Genomic DNA, 17936 nt, shown 5'->3' on the forward strand with positions numbered 1-17936 from the left:
TTATAAACACTCTATTCATCCAACATTTGTTGAGGCTTCTCCTGAGACCCATATATGTTTTTGTTTTTTTAAAAAGCCCCAATCCTCTTGGAACTTTCAATTTGGTAAAGAAGCAACAACAGAGTGAATCAACCAGATAAGAAAATGACCAAGAATAGTAGTACACATCTTTTTTAGATAAAGTGAGTACGGAACACCACCTCTGAGGAAGTTACATTTGAACCTATAGAAGAAAAGTCTTATGAAGAAATTAGTGAAGTACATGTCAGGTAAGCTCTAAAAGGGGGAAACTCAGGGAACTGGAGATACTGAAAAACAAAAGCAAAAATGACGGTTAATCACGTAGCAGGCGTAAGATTTGAAGTACTTTGGAGCAGTCATTGCCTTTATGTGCATATTGCCAAGCAAAATTCCTGGAAAGGCTTGAATACAGAGCCTCATGCTTATTAGACAGGTACTGTATTACTTCAGCCACCCTTCCAGTCTCATAGCTGATTCTTTAATAAGCATTTCAAAATGTTCTGAGAAATAAACTTGTTTTCCCTTCAGCTTTATACATATTGGTGCACTCTCATCCAAACCATAAAATTTCAGATGACTCCAGTCTTGATCTATACAATGCTTGAAGCTTGAAATAACACTATTTGGGTTCAATTCATTTTAGAATTTCATCAGTTACATTCTTTTCACGGGGTTGGTTTTGGACCAAGAAAACCTACTAGGCTGGATAATATACTTTAGAATTTACCATGAACAACTCAAGACATTCCTTGGTGAAGCCAAAAATTATTTGCTTTCCAGTTAGCATTGGACTAGTGCACATTTCCTTAGATAAGCTAGAGTGGGACTCCCATATGGTTGTGGCCCCACATAGATTACCCTCCCCCCCTCCAAAAGGCTGTAGTTTCATTGGTAAAGTAACAAGTGCAACCTTCTGTATTAGGCAGTGGTGTGAAATAGACAGTGGCACATCTGATTTTTTTGTGGAAATGTTGTCTTGCTTAGTAACAATCTTGTGGTAGTTGACTACAGACATCTTAATTTGTCTTTAAGGGAATCTGCATAGAAATATGCTAAGTAGTAGTCTTGCTAATTATAAACAGCCCATTCCTATATTATGTACCAGGAAGGCCTCCTCAGAATGGCTGGAGATGGAAAGCAGATGCTTACGACTTTCTTGTTCCCTCAAGCAGTGCTCACTGCATTGTAAATTCACATCTAAACTTGGAAATCTGTAAAAATGGGAGCCTTAAGTCTGTATTTCCCCATATTTAGAGAAAATGCTTAGTTTTCAATTGGGTGTGTCTTTTTCACACCCAACGTGTGTAAGAAGAAAAAAAAATATTCTGTCCTTTAACTGCTTATACAGAAATACTTCAGAGAGGGTGCAGTTTTCTTTTCCTTATGTTTGCTACAGTTACTACTAACACTATCAGAGTCAAACAAGGCATATACAAAGTTGTTTATAAACTCCTTCACTTAAAAAGGTCAAGTAATACTGAGACAAAGAATCAGCCTGTACAACCTTCTTCTATTTCTAGTCAATACTGTTATCAAGGTAGAAAGAATTAAACAAGAGGAACAGTAATTTATAGAAGTTCTCTTCCAATTCCAATAATCCCATTGGCAATAGAACTGAAATGCTTGGCAGACTTAAGGAAAAACAATTTCAGGTTGGGCAGCTGTGATAAAATCATGACTAAAACGTTAGCCAAATCCACCCTCACTTAACTACTGTCACCATTACCTCCCCCAATTACTCCTCAAATAAAAACCTAGATGAGTATAGGAGGCAACAAACTAACCAAGGCCTGGGGTAATAAGCCATAGGCAGAGACACTTGCTAATCTGTCTTCTATTTTCCCAATAAGTAGCAGATGTGCTCATGTCAACCAGCTATGCAGGTGGTGATGGTAAGGCCACTTGGAAAACTGCTTAGGGCAGCAAATCTTGGAGCAATATCCTATCACTACTAAACCACAACAGCTTATAACCAACCACATCAACCACACCCTCTTCTGTTCTGCATTTTAAAGTTTCTTGCATAAGTTACCAAAAATTAAAGTCTTATGTTTGGCAAATTACATACAAACCATCTATTCCTTTTCTAGGATTAAGTTCAATTTCCATATATTGCACTTATTCCTCTATTCCTACTATATTACAAGACTATTCCTCTATTTGGGGAGTATTAGTCAGGTGACATGGTTACTGTGAAATACATTTGAAAAACATTAGATTAAGCCAAGTTTTAAACGTTTCCTTCATCAAGACTTATCAGACTTTTTTTTTTTTTTGTCAGTTGTGGGGTCTGAATTCTGGGCCTGGACGCTGTCCCCCAGCTCTTCAACTAGTGCTACTTCTGGCTTTTTATGCTTATGTGGTGCTCAGGAATCGAACCCAGGGCCTCACGCATGCAAGGCAAGCACTCTACCGCTGCGCCACCTTCCCAGCCCCCAGGCTTTTTGTTTTCAGACAGTCTTACTATGCAACCAGGCTGGCCTCAAACTTGCAACCTCCACCTCGGCTTCCTGAACGGTGGGATTTCAGAAATGTACTACTGTGCCAGATGTGCCACAATGCCACTTTATTGGGCCCTTTTTCCCTCTTCTTTGTTCAGAACTTTGTACATGCTAGGGGTAAATTCTACTTAAACTACATTCCTAACTTCATCAAGCCCCTTAATATGATAACATGTACTATTCTAAGTCTCCTAAGTAGTAAGAATAGTTTTTAATTATTTGCAAATATTACATATGGAAATCTTCTTCATTGAACCTTTTGTTTTTTGTCAGTTGTGGGGTTTGAATTCTGGGCTTGGGTGCTGTCCCAGCGCTCTTCAGCTCAAGGTGAGCGCTCTACCACTTGAGCCACAGAGCCACTTCTGGTTTTCTAGTGGTTTATTGGAGATAAGTCTCATGGACTTTCCTGCCCGGGCTGGCTTTGAACCGCGATCCTCAGATCTAGCCTCCTGAGTAGCTAGGATTACAGGTGTGAGCCACGGGCGCCCGGCTTCATTGAACCTCTTTTGGAATGAAGGTTTCATAAAACTTACTGGAAAATGCTGGTTTAGATACACACTGGTGTTTAGGAACTAGCTTTATTTTATAATATCGATTCTATGGAAAAAAATCATGTTTCAAGTAGGAAGCAGAATGCTTTTAATTAACAAAACTTGTGGAATACAACCAAATCTTACACTTAGACATTTTAACCACTAAGTATATGCGCATTTGACTTTCCTAACTGCCACCATGCCCAAACAAAATAATTTTTAAAAACTTCAGATTAGCACAAAAATGGAGGGATAATGGCTGAACAAATACAGCAGTGGTACTTAATAGACACTATGTTGAAAATGAACTATATACAACTTGTGGGTGGGGATGAGAGGGGGAAAAACTAAGGAGAACAAGGGAAGGTGACACTGTCCAAAAAGAAATGTATTCATTACCTGATTTATGTAACTGCAACCCTTCTGAATTATCACCTTTATAATAACAATTCAATTTTTTTTTGGGGGGGGAGGGATCCGGTCATAGGGTCTGAACTCTGGGCCTGGGCGCTGTCCCTCAGCTCTTCAGCTCAAGGCTAGCGCTCTACCATTTGAGTCACAGTGCCACTTCCGGCTTTTTTCTGCTTATGTGGTATGAGGCAAGCACTATACCACTGAGCCACCTTCCCAGCCCCATCGCTGTGTGGTTTTTAAGGATAAAAAGGACCTAGCACAGGGCTGGGAAGGTGGCTCAGCGGTAGAGCACTTGACTTGCATGCATGAGGCCCTCGGTTCGATTCCTCAGCACCACATAAGCAAAAAGAAAAAAGCCAGAAGTGGCGCTGTGGCTCAAGTGGTAGAGAGTTAGCCTTGAGCTAAAGAGCTGAGGGACAGTGCCCAGGCCCGGAGTTCAGGCCCCACGACCGGACCCAAAAACAAAACAAAACAAAACAAAAAAACAGGACCTAGCACAATGCTGGGCAAGAACAAACATTAGGTTCTTAATAAATGGTAGCTCTTAATAAACATTTTTGTCTTTTTTTTTGAAATAGGGTCTAGCGAGTTCAAGTTAGTTTACAATTCACAATCCTTCTGCTTCAGTATCACAAGAAACTGGGACATTTCTCAGTTCTTTTTATCATTATTACAACTAAAAAAACTATTCAGCCAAAACAGTCTAAGATCATTCCTGGTATCTAAACACTTGCACAATGAAGTATGAGATAGCTAGCTAGGAAGAAAATAAAATTCACACACTGGCAAATGTAGCCCTATATTTTACTCTACTATTGCTAGTGTATATTAACTTAAAAGAAAAATATTTAAGGCCAGGTACTGGTGGCTCATGCCTGTAATCCTAGTTACTCAGGAGGCTGAGATCTGAGGATCATGGTTCAAAGCCAGCCTATACAGAAAGTCTACGAGACTCTTATTTCCAATGAACTACCAAAAAAGCCATTAGTAGAGCTGTGGCTCAAGTGGTAGAGCTCTATCCTTGAGCAAAAGAATCTCAAGGACAAGGGACTGTGAAGGTAGCACAGAGGTAGAGTGCTTGCCTTGCATGCATGAGGCCCTGGGTTCGATTCCTCAGCACCACATAAGCAGAAAAAGCCAGAAGTGGCACAGTGGCTCAAGTGGTAGAGCGCTAGCCTTGAGCTGAAGAGCTAAGGGACAGCACCCAGGCCCAGAGTTCAGGTCCCAAAACTGACCACAAAAAAAAGAAAAAGAATTTCAAGGACAAGCCAGGAGCCGGTGACTCATGCCTGTAATCCTAGCTACTCAGGAGGCTGAGATCTGGAGATCACAGTTCAAAGCCAGCCAGGGCAGGAAAAGTCTGGGGCAGGAAAAGTCCGTTAGACTCTTATCTCCAATAAACCACTCAGAAAACCAGAAGTGGCACTCACCTTGAGCTGAAGAGCTGAGGGACAGCACCCAGGCCCATAGTTCAAGCCCTACAACTGACAAAAAAAAAAAAAAAAAAGAATCTCAAGGACAGTGCCCAGGCCCTGAGTTCAAGCACCAGGGCTAGCACCAAAATATTAATAATAATAGTAATAATATATTAAAGTTTTTTTGGGGAATATATTTGGTTTAACCTTCAACTTTTCTCCATAGTGTACAATAGGCCACTTTTACAAATAAAAAAGCGTATCTGGATACTTCCTAAGAACTCAAAAGAGAAAAAATGAAAACAGAGATCTGAGTGCATCAACATTTGTGTAATTAGAATTCTGCACCTGCAACTGTAGAGGTACTTTGAAAAAAGAGATTCAAAATAACAAGCACATTCTTCTAACAGCAAAGAGTCCTCCCACTGTTTATTAATTTTGACATTCCGCTATTTCCATAAACTTGATGTGGAAGGTAAATTTTTCAATAAATGCCATTTCATATATATATATAATACACAGGAATTAAGTCTGATCATATTATGAATTCTTTTGGTACTAACAAAAAATTCAGTTACAAATAAGTTAAATAAAACCATCACTAAACCAAGACACACAGGAACTTCACTATATTTCAGGAAAAAAAAAATCTAAACAATTCTTACTGTGTTAGAAGAATAAAGTACATTTGTCATAGTATACATTATCATACTCCCTTAGACAGGGGCTGTTTAAAATCTTTAAATAAAAAAATGAAAAAAATGCAGGTTTAATTCTGTCTACATTCAGAAATAATCCATCATTGGTTACATATAATTGTCTTATCATGCAAAAGTCTCTGTTGTCTTCTGATATCTAATTAAGTCAAATGAACTACTAAGAGCAATTTCATTATCAAGCTGTAAATCAGACAGACAGGTATAGAAACTGAGCGAATTGAATTGTATTTCCTGTCTATAGTACTATAATTACTCTATCTTCTTCTTTAGGACCAGTAGATAGTGATGGTCAAAATAAGAATTTCATTATTGCAGCAAATGAGAGAATCTGTGGGAGAAATCAAGAGTTCACAATGGTAATAACAATCTTTGCCACTCTTTAACATAATCTTTATAATTCTATGTAGAAAGGAATAGGGAACAAAAGCACAAGGTTAAGACAGACATATAAAAGAAATGTGAACAAAGCTAAATTATATTTATTTTTTTTAAAAAAAGTACTGATCTGAAGTCTGCCCCAAATACCAAAATAGGCTATCAGAGCAGACATTAGCACAAGTTTGACTTGATTATTTATTTGTGGAAATAAAACGGATAGTTTTGATGAGAAATTTTTCAATCTTTTCCTTATAAACACCCACATAAAAAAACTCTATAGGAATTTTAAAGGTATCAGGCCAGAAAAATGCATGAGTAACACTTATGATCCTTCTCAATTAGACAAATCAAACTGAAGGTTAAGTGTTAAAATAACCTTTCAGCCTGAAAATTTATCCAACTATACATCCTGTGTTCAAATTGGGGTTTTGATTTAAAAAATTAAAAAGAAACAACTTCTACAAAGTTTTTATAAGAGGTATCACACATCTAGAAGATGATGAAAATAACTTAGTCCCCTTCCCTCCCCCAAAGACACTTTTTAACCTTTAAAGCATAAAAAGCTATATAATATCTTATACAAATTAACCAGTGTTCTTACAAAAGTAAAGCAGTTTGGACTAAAGATGTTACACTAAAGTCTTGGTGAAGTACGCACAAGAATCTATGCATTAGACATTTTCATCTAACCAGCCTCAAAGGTTACCATTTAATTCTTGGCAATACATAACTGGTAATGTATTTTGGTACTTGAGTCATGAATTGTGGAGAACAAGAAGCAGTGTATTATAGTAACAGGATTTGTATTTGACAAACAACTGCAATGCTGGATACATGTCTTCTATGAATCTTGTGATTTGTTTTGTCGTTGGTCACTTGTAGTAGATCCTGCAAAGAAAAAAGGGAAAAAAGTGAATATAATTTGCTGTATATTGCTGTTATCATTTGAATATGAAATGTCTCTATAGGCTTTTATGCTTAAACTTCGATTCTCAGCTGGGTGGTGCTTTTTTTGGGGGGGGAGAGGGAGGCACTGGTCCTGGGGTTTGAACTCTCTCTCTGGGCACTGTCCCTAAGCTCTTTTGCTCAGGCTTGCACTCTACCACTTGAGTCACAGAGCCACTTCCTGCTTTTTCTGTGATTAACTGGAGATAAAGAGTCTCAAGAACTTTCCTGCTCAGCTGGTCTTGAACTGTGATCCTTGAATCTCAGCCTCATGAGTAGCTAGGATTAAAGGCGTGTACCACTAGTGCCTGGTGTTTTGGGTGGTACTATTTTGGAAGATTCTTGAAACTAGAGGATGAGGCCTAGCTGGAGGAAGTTAACTTCTTGGAGCATATCCTTGGAGACTGTAGCTTGCCCTGCACTCCTGTCTTTTCTCAGCTTCCAGATTGCCATAAGGTAAGCAAGCTGTTCTAGTATACATATCCTCTCTTACCACAGGTCCAAAGTAATGGGATAAAACAAATATGGACAGAAACCTTTGAAACCATGAGCTAAAATAAATCCTTCCTCTTCTGAAGTTACCTTCTAAGGTATTTGTTACAACAACAAAAAGAACCAACTAATCTTCAACCCTGGAACTAACAGTGTACATAAATCTTCCACTGGTATGGCTGAAAAGCAAGTATAAAAACCTTAATAAGGTCTATCTCACAAAGGACAAATTAGACTGATGTGAAGGAAATCTGTATATATCTCTAAATATTATAAAGAGCAAAACAGGAATATTTATTTGGTGGCAGGTAAAATAGGTTTCAGATTGGACATTTCTACAAGTAAATCACAGGTAGAACCCTAAGAGTTTGTTAACTCAAAAACCTAAAACAAAACCAAAAAAAAATCTTAAATTTATTAGCTGAAAACTATACCACAAAGTCTAAATACTCTTCTCTTGATAAAAACAGCAATAAAATAGATCAGAAACAGGAGTCCAGGGTATAATTTGGTAGTAAAGCACTTGCCAGCAAGACTGTGGGTTTGGTTCTCAGCATCTCAAAAATAAACAAACAAAATGAAAAATAAAGTAAAATCTATTTCCTATGGCTGATAAGAATTGAAAGGCCAAAGGGTCTAGTTGTTAAGACTTAAAAAAAAGCACAGTGGCACACACTTGTAATCAGGTCAGGTTGAGTGATATTCCTTCTCAAAATCCAAAGAACTTCCACAGAGATCAAAATAACTTGTCAATCCAGAAAGTACAAAGCATCAAAACTGTAAACACCTAAAGTAATGTCAAAACAATCTCCATGTTAAATACATCCTTAAAGTTTTAATAGCACGTGGGGCACTCAGTAATCTTTAGCACTAAAAAATAAATCATGTAAAGAGACACACCACAAAAGACAATGATAGGCTTTAATTTAGATTGTTATGCCAAATAAAATATGATCTGCAATAGTCAAAAAACAAAACATACTTTAACACAAATACAAATATCTTTGCCTAAATCCAATAAAGCTCTAAGAAAAAAGTAGCAATATGTAACATATGATCGATTTAAATCAACTCTAAGCATAAAAATTATTTTAAAGCTGGTCCCCAGGCCTGAAATTTCAGAAACACTGGCATAATAAAAGTCTAACAGCAAAAATTTCTGAGGATTTTTCTTCACAAGTTTAAAGCAAAATAAAATATATTATCTTAGGTGCAGAGAATCACATTTTCAGTAGTATTTTTATAACATCTGACCTTGATTTGAGTCTTCGATATTCATGCATTCTCCATCTGTCTCTGACATTTCTTCATCATCCTCATCATCATGTAGGTCTTTTGAAATTAACTGTCTAGCTAATTTGATATTCAGTCCTTCATTGTAGTGGAGCTTCCTTTTCATTTCAAATTGTCGCTTTTTTTCTATAAGATTAAAAAAAAAAGCAAGTTTAGACAGCCTTGTCCATGCCTACTGTGTTTATCATGGTGAAAGCTGCTATTATACTCAAAGGCAGAACTTGGTAGTTTTTAATAGAGACAATATAGCTCACAAAATCTAACATATTTACTATCCATGTACTTTACAGAAGTTTGGCACCTCTACTTTAAATGGCTCAAATACATTTCAACAGAAGAATGGGCATTAGAAGTCATTACTTGTGAAGAAAACATAGATACATATCTATATTACATATGAAGTTTGTGAATATATACACACTGAAAATTAAAACTCAGATTAATAGTGGCAAATTCTGGGTCAAGGAAATATGGATATTTTCAGTATTTCCATGGTTTCTATTTTTATAAGAAAACGAATTCCTTATTAAACTTTTAGATACAAAGAGCTACCTGCTCAATACAACTGGCACATTTTATCAACAATACTTAAAATGTTCATATGTACTAGTCAACAATAATTTTTCAGTCTCTATTTAAGGTTGGAAGAAAAGTTTTGAGACTGATATCAAATTATAAAGATTGTTCCAGGTACACCTCTCTTTTTGCTTTTGTGAATATGGCAAAACAAAAATACTAAATCTTTGTAACTAATTTCCTTAATTTTTTATTGTTATCATAAAGGTGATGTACAGAGGGGTTACAGTTACTAAATTTTCTAATTATATTTTTGAGATGAGGAGTTTCGCTATGTTGCTCAGAATGTTCTCAAACTTGTGGCCTCAAGCCACCCTCCTGCCTCAGTCTTCTAGTAGGCAGGACTACAGGCATGCACCACCATGCTCTGTTATGACTGCTTATTGACATATTCAAAACTTCAAAAACAAAACAGCAACATACCAAAAATGATGGTTTGAATGATCTCTATTACAATGGACAGACTAAGTTAAAGAGCAACCTTTTTCTCTTTAGCAAACAAGTAACACATATGGGGTGGGGGTTGTACCGCAATGGTAAAGTATAGCTTAATACTATGAAGCGCAAATCTATTCCTCAGCACCAATACCACAACAAAATCCCAAGAAATTACCACTAACGTGTTATAACTAGATTCTTTTTCTTTTTTCTTTTTTTTGGGGCCTGAACTCTGGGCCTGGGTGCTGTCCCTCAGCTCTTCAAATCAAGGCTAGCGCTCTACCACTTGAGCCACAGTGCCACTTCCGGCTTTTTTTGCTTATGTGATGCTGAGGAATTGAACCCAGGGCCTCATGCATGCAAGGCAAGCGCTCTACCATTGAGCCACCTTCCCAGCCCTAGATTCTTTTTCTTGTGGTGCCTTGTATGCAAGGCAAGAGCTCTTGCCACTGAGCTACATACATCTTTAGCTATTCTAGGCTTCTTTCTTTCTTTCTTCTTTCATTCCTGGGCTCCCTGCCTCCTCCTGTTTTGAAAATGTTACCCAAATTAGCCTGGAACACACAATCCTGCCTCAGCTTCCTCAATGCTGGGGTTACAAATATGAACCAACATACGTGACTGAAGTTTTTTCTAAAACTTATTTTATAAAAACTGGCCGTATGTATTAAATCTAGACATTACAAAATATGACATTATTGTGTGAGGGGTAGGGGAACCAGCAGGGAGAGAAAGGGAAAAGGTGAAGGCATTCATTATAGATACATATTTATATATGTGTATATATATATATATATATATATGTTGTATACATACATACATACACACATATATGTATATGCATGTTGAAAAGAAGTGATAAGGGAGGAGTTAAGAAAGTAATATACATGGGGTGAATTTTGTCAAAGTTCATTGTGTGCATGTTTTAAACATTACAAAGGAAGTCCCTTTGCATAAGTTATGCTATAAAGTTTTAAACTGAATCATATATTAAGGTATAGGTTGGCTTTTTTTTTATTGTCTAGCAAGGTGATGTACAGCAGTTACATAAGTAAGGTAATAAATACTTTTCTTGTCAAACTTGTTACCTCTTCCCTCATTTTTCTCCTACTGTCCCTCCTCCTCCAATCCCCCCCAACTTGTACAGATCATTTCAATATAGGTTTTTATTTATTTTTTTTACTGTTAGATCATTTATCTCAGTTTACTTGGAGCAGTCTTAGATTATGCCTACTATGTAACAGAAGTGTAAAACTGATCCTCATTTCACTCTTAAAAGTGTCCTTTCACTTTCAAAATAATAATGTTTACCCAAGCATGAAGGCACATGTCTACAATCCCAGCCACTTGGGAAGAAGGGCCAGCTTAAGTCTGAGGCCAGCCTAAGCCAAAGCATGAAACACTATCTGAAAAACAAACTGAAGGATGGAGTGTGGCTCAAGTGGTATAATAATAAGTGCCTTCCAAGTGCTGAACATAGGTAGGCTTATGCCTGTAATCCTAGCTACTCAGGAGGCTACAACCAGAGGATTGTGGTTCAAAGCCTGCCCAGGCAGGCAACTCTGTGAGAATCTTATTGCCAATTAACTACCAAAAAGTCAGAAGTAGAGCTGTGGCTCAGAGACAAATGCCAAGGCCTTCAATTCAATCCCCAGGAACAGGGGTGGGAGAACAGAGAGGGAGAATGATGCTATTTCAACAATAAAGTATATAAATGTCAGATGCTGTTGGCTCATACCTGTAATCCTAGCTAGTCAAAGAGGCTGAGATCTAAGGAATGCAGTTCAAAGTCAGCTTAGCAGGAAAATCCAGGAGACTCTTATCTCCAATTAACTACCAGGAAACAGTGGTTCAAAGGGATAGAGTACTAGCCTTGAGCAAAAGAACTTAGGGACTGTACCTAGGTCCTGTGTTCAAGCCCACAACCGACCAAAAAAAAGTACACAAATATAGAGTAAACAATCTGTCTTCTATACAAGATTTATGTTTAAATGATTAAGTTACAAAGTGGTGAGTTACAACTTAAGTACATTTTTTCAAAGATTTCTAATTTCCCTATTGTTTCAAGGTTTTCATACCATTTTATGTGTATGTATGCATGTGTATATAGCAGTTTCTCAAAAACAAATAAATCCACAAAAAGATACACAAAAAAATGAAACACAAAAAGATGAAATGATACACAAAAAGATGAAATGAGTACAATAACTGGAATACATCAAATGTAAGGATACTGTATCACAAAACTTTCCTTTTTTAATTTTATGTGTTCGTGTACACTGAGTGGAAACTACTGAACCATTTTTCATACCTACCAATAGAATATGAGTATCTGTTTTCCCACATTCACAGTAAAAGAGAAACTATCATTTTTGTGTGCACATGTATACATATGTGTGTGGTGCTGGAGCCCAGAGCATGCCTATTAGGTTAGCATTTTAGCACCATTAGTCAAATGTCCATCTTTTTCACCTTTGTTGCTCTGCAAGGAAAGAAATGTGACGTGATGATGTTTTATCTTGTACATTCCTTGGAGTTGATGCAATAGTGTTTCTCCTTTGTAAATTGTATTTATTTATGTAGTCTAAGAAAATTATTTCTTCCTCAGTCATATCATTTAAAAATACACTAAGTGGCTGGGAAGGTAGCTCAGCGGTAGAGTGCATGCCTTGCAAGCATGAGGCTCTGGGTTCGACTCCTCAGCACCACATAAACAGGAAAAGCCGGAAGTGGAGCTGTGGCTCCAGTGGTAGAGCGCTAGCCTTGAGCTGAAGAGCTGAGGGACAGCGCCCAGGCCCAGAGTTCAGGCCCCATGACCGGCAAAAAAAAAAATACACTAAGTATGCCCGGCAACAGAGGTTCACATCTATAATCAGGAGGTTGAGCGAAAGGATTACAGCTTCAGATCAGCCCAAACAAAGTTTTTAAGACCCTCGTCTAAAAAGTAACCAACAAAAAAGCAGGGTTACAAGTATGACTCAAGTGACAGCACCCTGAGTTCAAAAAAAGTGGCAAATATTAATTTCACAGAAGTATGTAACTTAATCTTTTAGTATTAATATTCACAACCTGCCAAGAACAAATGGGCTTTTTTTTCTCTATATATGAACTCCAAAACTGTATTAGCTTCCTTTTAAAAAATATTAAATGGTTGCCCAAAAGTGTTATAATTCCATAAGTCAGCTTATAAGTACAATACTCTTGGCCAATGCCACCCCTTCCTTCATTCTTCTCCTTTATCCTCCTCCTGTCCCTACCCTCCAGTTACATAGTTCATTTTACATTGTGTATAATGATATTTGCTCATCTTTCTTTCCTCCATTCCTGTTCCCCCACTACCCCTGCTTTGCCTATTGCCCAAAACATGCTTCTAATCCCAGGTATTCATTTTGATAACCAGTATATGAGTTGTTCAGGAGTTATATCTTTTAATTTTTCTCCTAAGTATACCATCCTTCAGTCAGTTTGTATGTAAATGCATTGAGCCTCCTGTATATGTTATTGTGCACAGTTGTATTTTAGATCTAGCTTCTACATATCTACTTTTACAAAGCATGTCCTGGCTATTTTAAGTTATTAAAAGTTAACATCAATTTATCTATGATATGCTATAATCAGTACAAAGTACTTCAAATTCTCTATCTCATCTAATAGTTACTAACAGCTCTAACTTTTATTTGTTTGAGATGAGGTTTTGAAGTCACTTGTGAACTTGTAAGATTAAAAGATTGTCTATACCTCAACCTCAAAAGTAGCTGGGATTAAAAGTATGCCTCAACACAGTCAGATCTAGAATATCATTTTATTTTTATAGCTCCTAGTTTAAAAAATAAGAATGAGAGGGGGGCTCAGAGAAATTAAGCAAATTAGCCAAGCAGCACAAACCCACAGCATAAACAGGTTTGTCACACTGCACAGTCAATAATTTTAATTGCTGTGTTATAAATTACTATTTTTTCCTAAGAATCTCTACTATCAATAAAAATGACCCCTTTTCAAATATGTTGTTGTTTAAGTGTACAACACTTCATAATATGGTAACTACCAGAGGAGACTGAATTAATGACATTATAACTGGTCAAGTGGTTCCCCCTGCTGCCTATGTCATGGAACTACAATTTGAGGAGTAATTATCCTTAGGAAATAAAACAGTAATAATATGTTAATTTGCTGAGAATGGGGGGTGGGGGGGGAGGGTGGAATAAAGCTAAAAAAAAATTTTTTTTTGAAACTACTTCCATATGCCTCAGGGTATACTTTTGAAAAGTCAGTCAGGAAGTTATTATGAATATCAGAAATGTGCTCTGTCAAATTCTTTCTTGTACAGTTAAGAGTCTCAGACCAAGTTATTAGAAAAGAATACTGAATTACACCTTACCCACACATTACTAAGATCCTGATAAGTCACTGACAAATACTTGGAAACTTAGTTGTAAAATTTCTAACCTCCTTTACAATATAGGTAATTTTCATTGTAAAACTTCAATATTTTCTTTCTCCTTCCTCTTCCTTTCCTCCCATCACCCTCCTTCCTTCCTTCTTCCCTTTTGAGTGGTATTCAAACCCAGTATGGGCCTTGCACATACTACGCAACTTTACAACTAAGCTACATCTTCTGCCTTTTGGTGACTCCATTTAAGAGCATAGTAAAACTAACTACACAGTTATCCCTCAGAATCTGAAGAGGATTGGATCTAGAACCTCCAAGAACATCAGAACTTACAGATCTAATTCCTTATATAAAATGATACAGTATTTGCATCTAATTTTCACATATAATTTATACTTTAAATCATCTCTAGGTCCACTTGTGATATCTAATATGTAAATAGTTTTTACTACTGTGTCTTGGGGAAATAATAAGAAAAAATCTGTTTAATACAAACTTACTTATTATACATTTTTGATTAATGTGGCTGAATCCACAGATGTGGAATCTGCAGATATTAACTCAGGATCTCCTACCTAGCTGGAAAGAAGCTCTTAACACTCAAGCCATACTCCCAGCCCTATTTCTTTTCTTTCTGTTTTTCTTCTTTTGTGCCAGTTCTGGAGATTGAACTCAGGGCATAGATGCTATCCCTGATCTCACCAAGGATAGCACTCTACCACTTCTGGCTTTTTGGTGGTTAATTGGAGATAAGAGTCTCAAGACTATAACTCTACCAGCATAAAACTATGTTTATCACAGCATTATTTACCTTAGCTAAGATATAGAACCAACCCAGATGCCCCTCAGTAGATGAATGGATCAAGAAAGTGTGTGTGTGTGTGTGTGTGTCACAATGGAATTCTATGCCTCCATCAGAAAGAATGACACCGCCTCATTTGTTAGAAAATGGAAAGACTTGGAAAAAATTACATTAAGTGAAGTAAGCCAGGCCCAAAGAAACATAGGTCCCATGGTTTCCCTTATTTGCATAGGTAGAGTATGTCTAGGACAAGCAGAAATGGTCAAAAGCTATGTACATATGGCCATATAAGATGATGTTAAGCGAAACGAACCCCAAGATAGGGACAAAAGTGGTTTTATCTTTCTTGCTATTGTTTTTAATGTATTTATAATGTACTATGCGATTTTTTTTTGTTTCTTTTGTATGTTTTTCCCCCATGGTATAACCACTGTTTTCACTGTATTTGATTCCGGTGGCCTGCATCTTGTATATACAATATTCTAATTTGGGGAGGGGAAGGGAAATAACAAAATGCTTAAATAAGGATAGAGGTTGACCTATTCTAACAATGAGATGTACAAGACACTATGTTGAAAACGAACTTTACAACTTCGGGTGAGTGAGTGGAGGGGAACTGGTTGGGGAGGTGGGGATGGTAGGGGAAAAACAAAAGAGGGGGTAACAATGCTGGATAGGAAATGTACTCATTATCTTACTTATGTAACTGTAACCCTTCTATACAGTATCTTTACAATAAAAAATATATACAAAATAAATAAATAACATTCGGGGGGGGGGGAGGAAGAGTCTCAAGGACTTTGCTGCTAGACTGGCTTTGAACTGAAATCCTCAGATCTCAGCCTCCTGAGTAGCTAGGAGTACAGGCGTGAGTCATCCACACCCAGCAGCCAGGCAGTGCAGCTCTATTTCTTGAGATCATACATTCACATTGCTCAAAAAGTATAAAAACCAACAAGGTAAAATTTGTCTCTTCTCTCCTCACCTCTAAAAATAAACATGGATCCTTGTAAAAATAAACCACGAGGAGGTAGTCTTATCTGTGTAAGCTTTGTATGGACCAGGAGAGTCTCCTTCTGTCCATGTTAAAAAAGGAAGTTGTCTCCCTTTCTCTTCCTATGATACTACTTCTCTGTGCTCCATGATTCATTTGATAAATTGCACTATTATTTTAAAACAGAAAAAGCACAAGGAACAAGCTAATTAGCTTTTACATTTACCTCTACTTACTTTAAGACCATCTACTCAATGACCTTAAAAGCATTTCCTGAGTATCTAGTCTGTACTAAGCAGTAAAAAGTACAAAAGTAAATACTTATAAAGAATTTTTAAAGATGGCAATATTTTTCCTTAATTACAGGGAAAATACTATACTACAATAAAATAACAAGTAGAATTATAAAAGAATTGCTTTCAATTCTCCTGCCCTTTACTTCTTTCCATCCCCCCCCTTTAAAAAAAAAGGTTGCCTACTTTCCAAACTAGATTTTATCAATGCAGTAAAGGAAATAAACTACCTTGCTCTTCAGGTGAGAGGTCATTATCTTCTTCTTCACTGCTTTCTTGTTCCTGAATCCGATATTTTGGCTCTGAACCTTCAGCAGCAGCTAATCTGTACGATAATCATTTATAAATTAACACTGCGATACTCATGTATTGTTTAAAGTTCTTATTCAACTTTTGAGTGTCAGGAGGACAGCTAAAAATCATTAACATATCATTAACATGTTAGCTATAGCCTCATAATAAAAAGCAAGAGTAGGAATAGATGTAGAAACCAGTAAGAAACAAGAACAGTAGAAAGGGTGCTAAAAATCAATGAATAACAAAGGTTGAAAAAACTAGTTTTTTTTTTTTTGGTCACTCATGGGGCTTGAACTCAGGGCCTGGGTGCTGTCCCTAAGCTCTTCAGCTAATACTCTAGCCCTTTGAGCCACAGCACTACTTATGTTTTTCTGGTGGTTAATTGGAGCTAAGAGTCTCACAGACTTTCCAGCCTGGGCTGGCTCTGAACCATGATCATCAGATCTCAGTCTCCTGAGACTACAGGCATGAGCCACCAGCACCCAGCTAATGTAAAATGGATTTTTTTTTTTTTTTTTTGCCAGTCCTGGGGCTTCATGCATACTAGACGAGTACTCTACTACTAAGCCACATTCCCAGCCCAAACTTTAGTTTTATAAATTAATTTGTATTTGCTTTATTTTTTTTATTTTTTGCAGTCCTGGGGCTTGAAATCAGGGCCTGGGTACTGTCCCTGAGCTCTTCAGCTCAAGGCTAGCACTTTACCACTTGAGCCACAGCACCACTTCTGGCTTTTTCTGTGTATGTGATACTGAGGTATCGAACCCAGGGCTTCATGCATGCTACGCAAGCATTCTACCACTAAACCACATTCTTGGTCCCTGTATTTGCTTTTCTTACTTTCTTCTTTAAAAAGTAAGTAGTAGGTATTTAAAAACAACATATGAGGCTGGGAAGGTGGCTCAGTGGTAGAGCACTTGCCTTGCATGTCTGAGGCCCTGGGTTTGATTCCTCAGCAACACATAAACGAAAAGGAAAAAAAAGCCGCAAGTGGCGCTGTGGCTCAAGTGGTGGAGTGCTAGCCTTGAGCTGAAGAGCTGAGGGACAGTGCCCAGGCCTAGAGTTCAGGCCCCACGACCGGACCCCTCCCCCCCAAAAAAAAACAACATATGAAGACACATCTGGCTTTCTCTACATACAGGGAACTGAGAAACTGAACCGAGGGCTTCATGTATACTACTAAGCCACATTTCCAGCCCCCCAAGTCTCTCAAATTTGTCTGCCTGGATTGGCTTTGAACTGAGATGCTCAGATCAGCTAGGATTACAGGCATGACCCATTAGTGTCTGGCACATGAAGACACATCCTGATTTCCCATTTTTAGGTATACCTGAACAGTGATTTCCTGCCACCTGCATGTATTAATTTTTTTATTGTGAAAATACTGAACAGAGGAGTTACAATTACATGGGCAAGATAATGAGCACATTTTTAT

The 17936-nt window shown here is 37.3% G+C and overlaps 1 protein-coding gene across 2 annotated transcripts in view; it reads right to left on the reverse strand.

Moving 5' to 3' along the window:
* Positions 1-5199: 5199 nt before the first annotated feature.
* Ppp1r2 (protein phosphatase 1, regulatory (inhibitor) subunit 2) overlaps positions 5200-17936 on the reverse strand; it is a 22768-nt gene continuing 10031 nt past the window's right edge. Inside the window, exons 4-6 of one of the 2 annotated variants that reach the window (XM_013019439.1) lie at positions 16435-16529; positions 8673-8837; positions 5200-6869 (exon numbers count right to left, since the gene is read on the reverse strand). In XM_013019439.1, the coding sequence (XP_012874893.1) occupies positions 6823-6869; positions 8673-8837; positions 16435-16529 (307 nt within the window). In that variant the 3' untranslated portion in view covers positions 5200-6822. Of the gene's footprint in view, positions 6870-8672; positions 8838-16431; positions 16530-17936 lie in introns of both variants that reach the window. The other variant, XM_013019438.1, reaches the window with a different exon arrangement.

This window comes from Dipodomys ordii, unplaced genomic scaffold, assembly GCF_000151885.1.
Source record: "Dipodomys ordii isolate 6190 unplaced genomic scaffold, Dord_2.0 Scaffold45, whole genome shotgun sequence".
Taxonomy (NCBI): Eukaryota; Metazoa; Chordata; class Mammalia; order Rodentia; family Heteromyidae; genus Dipodomys; species Dipodomys ordii.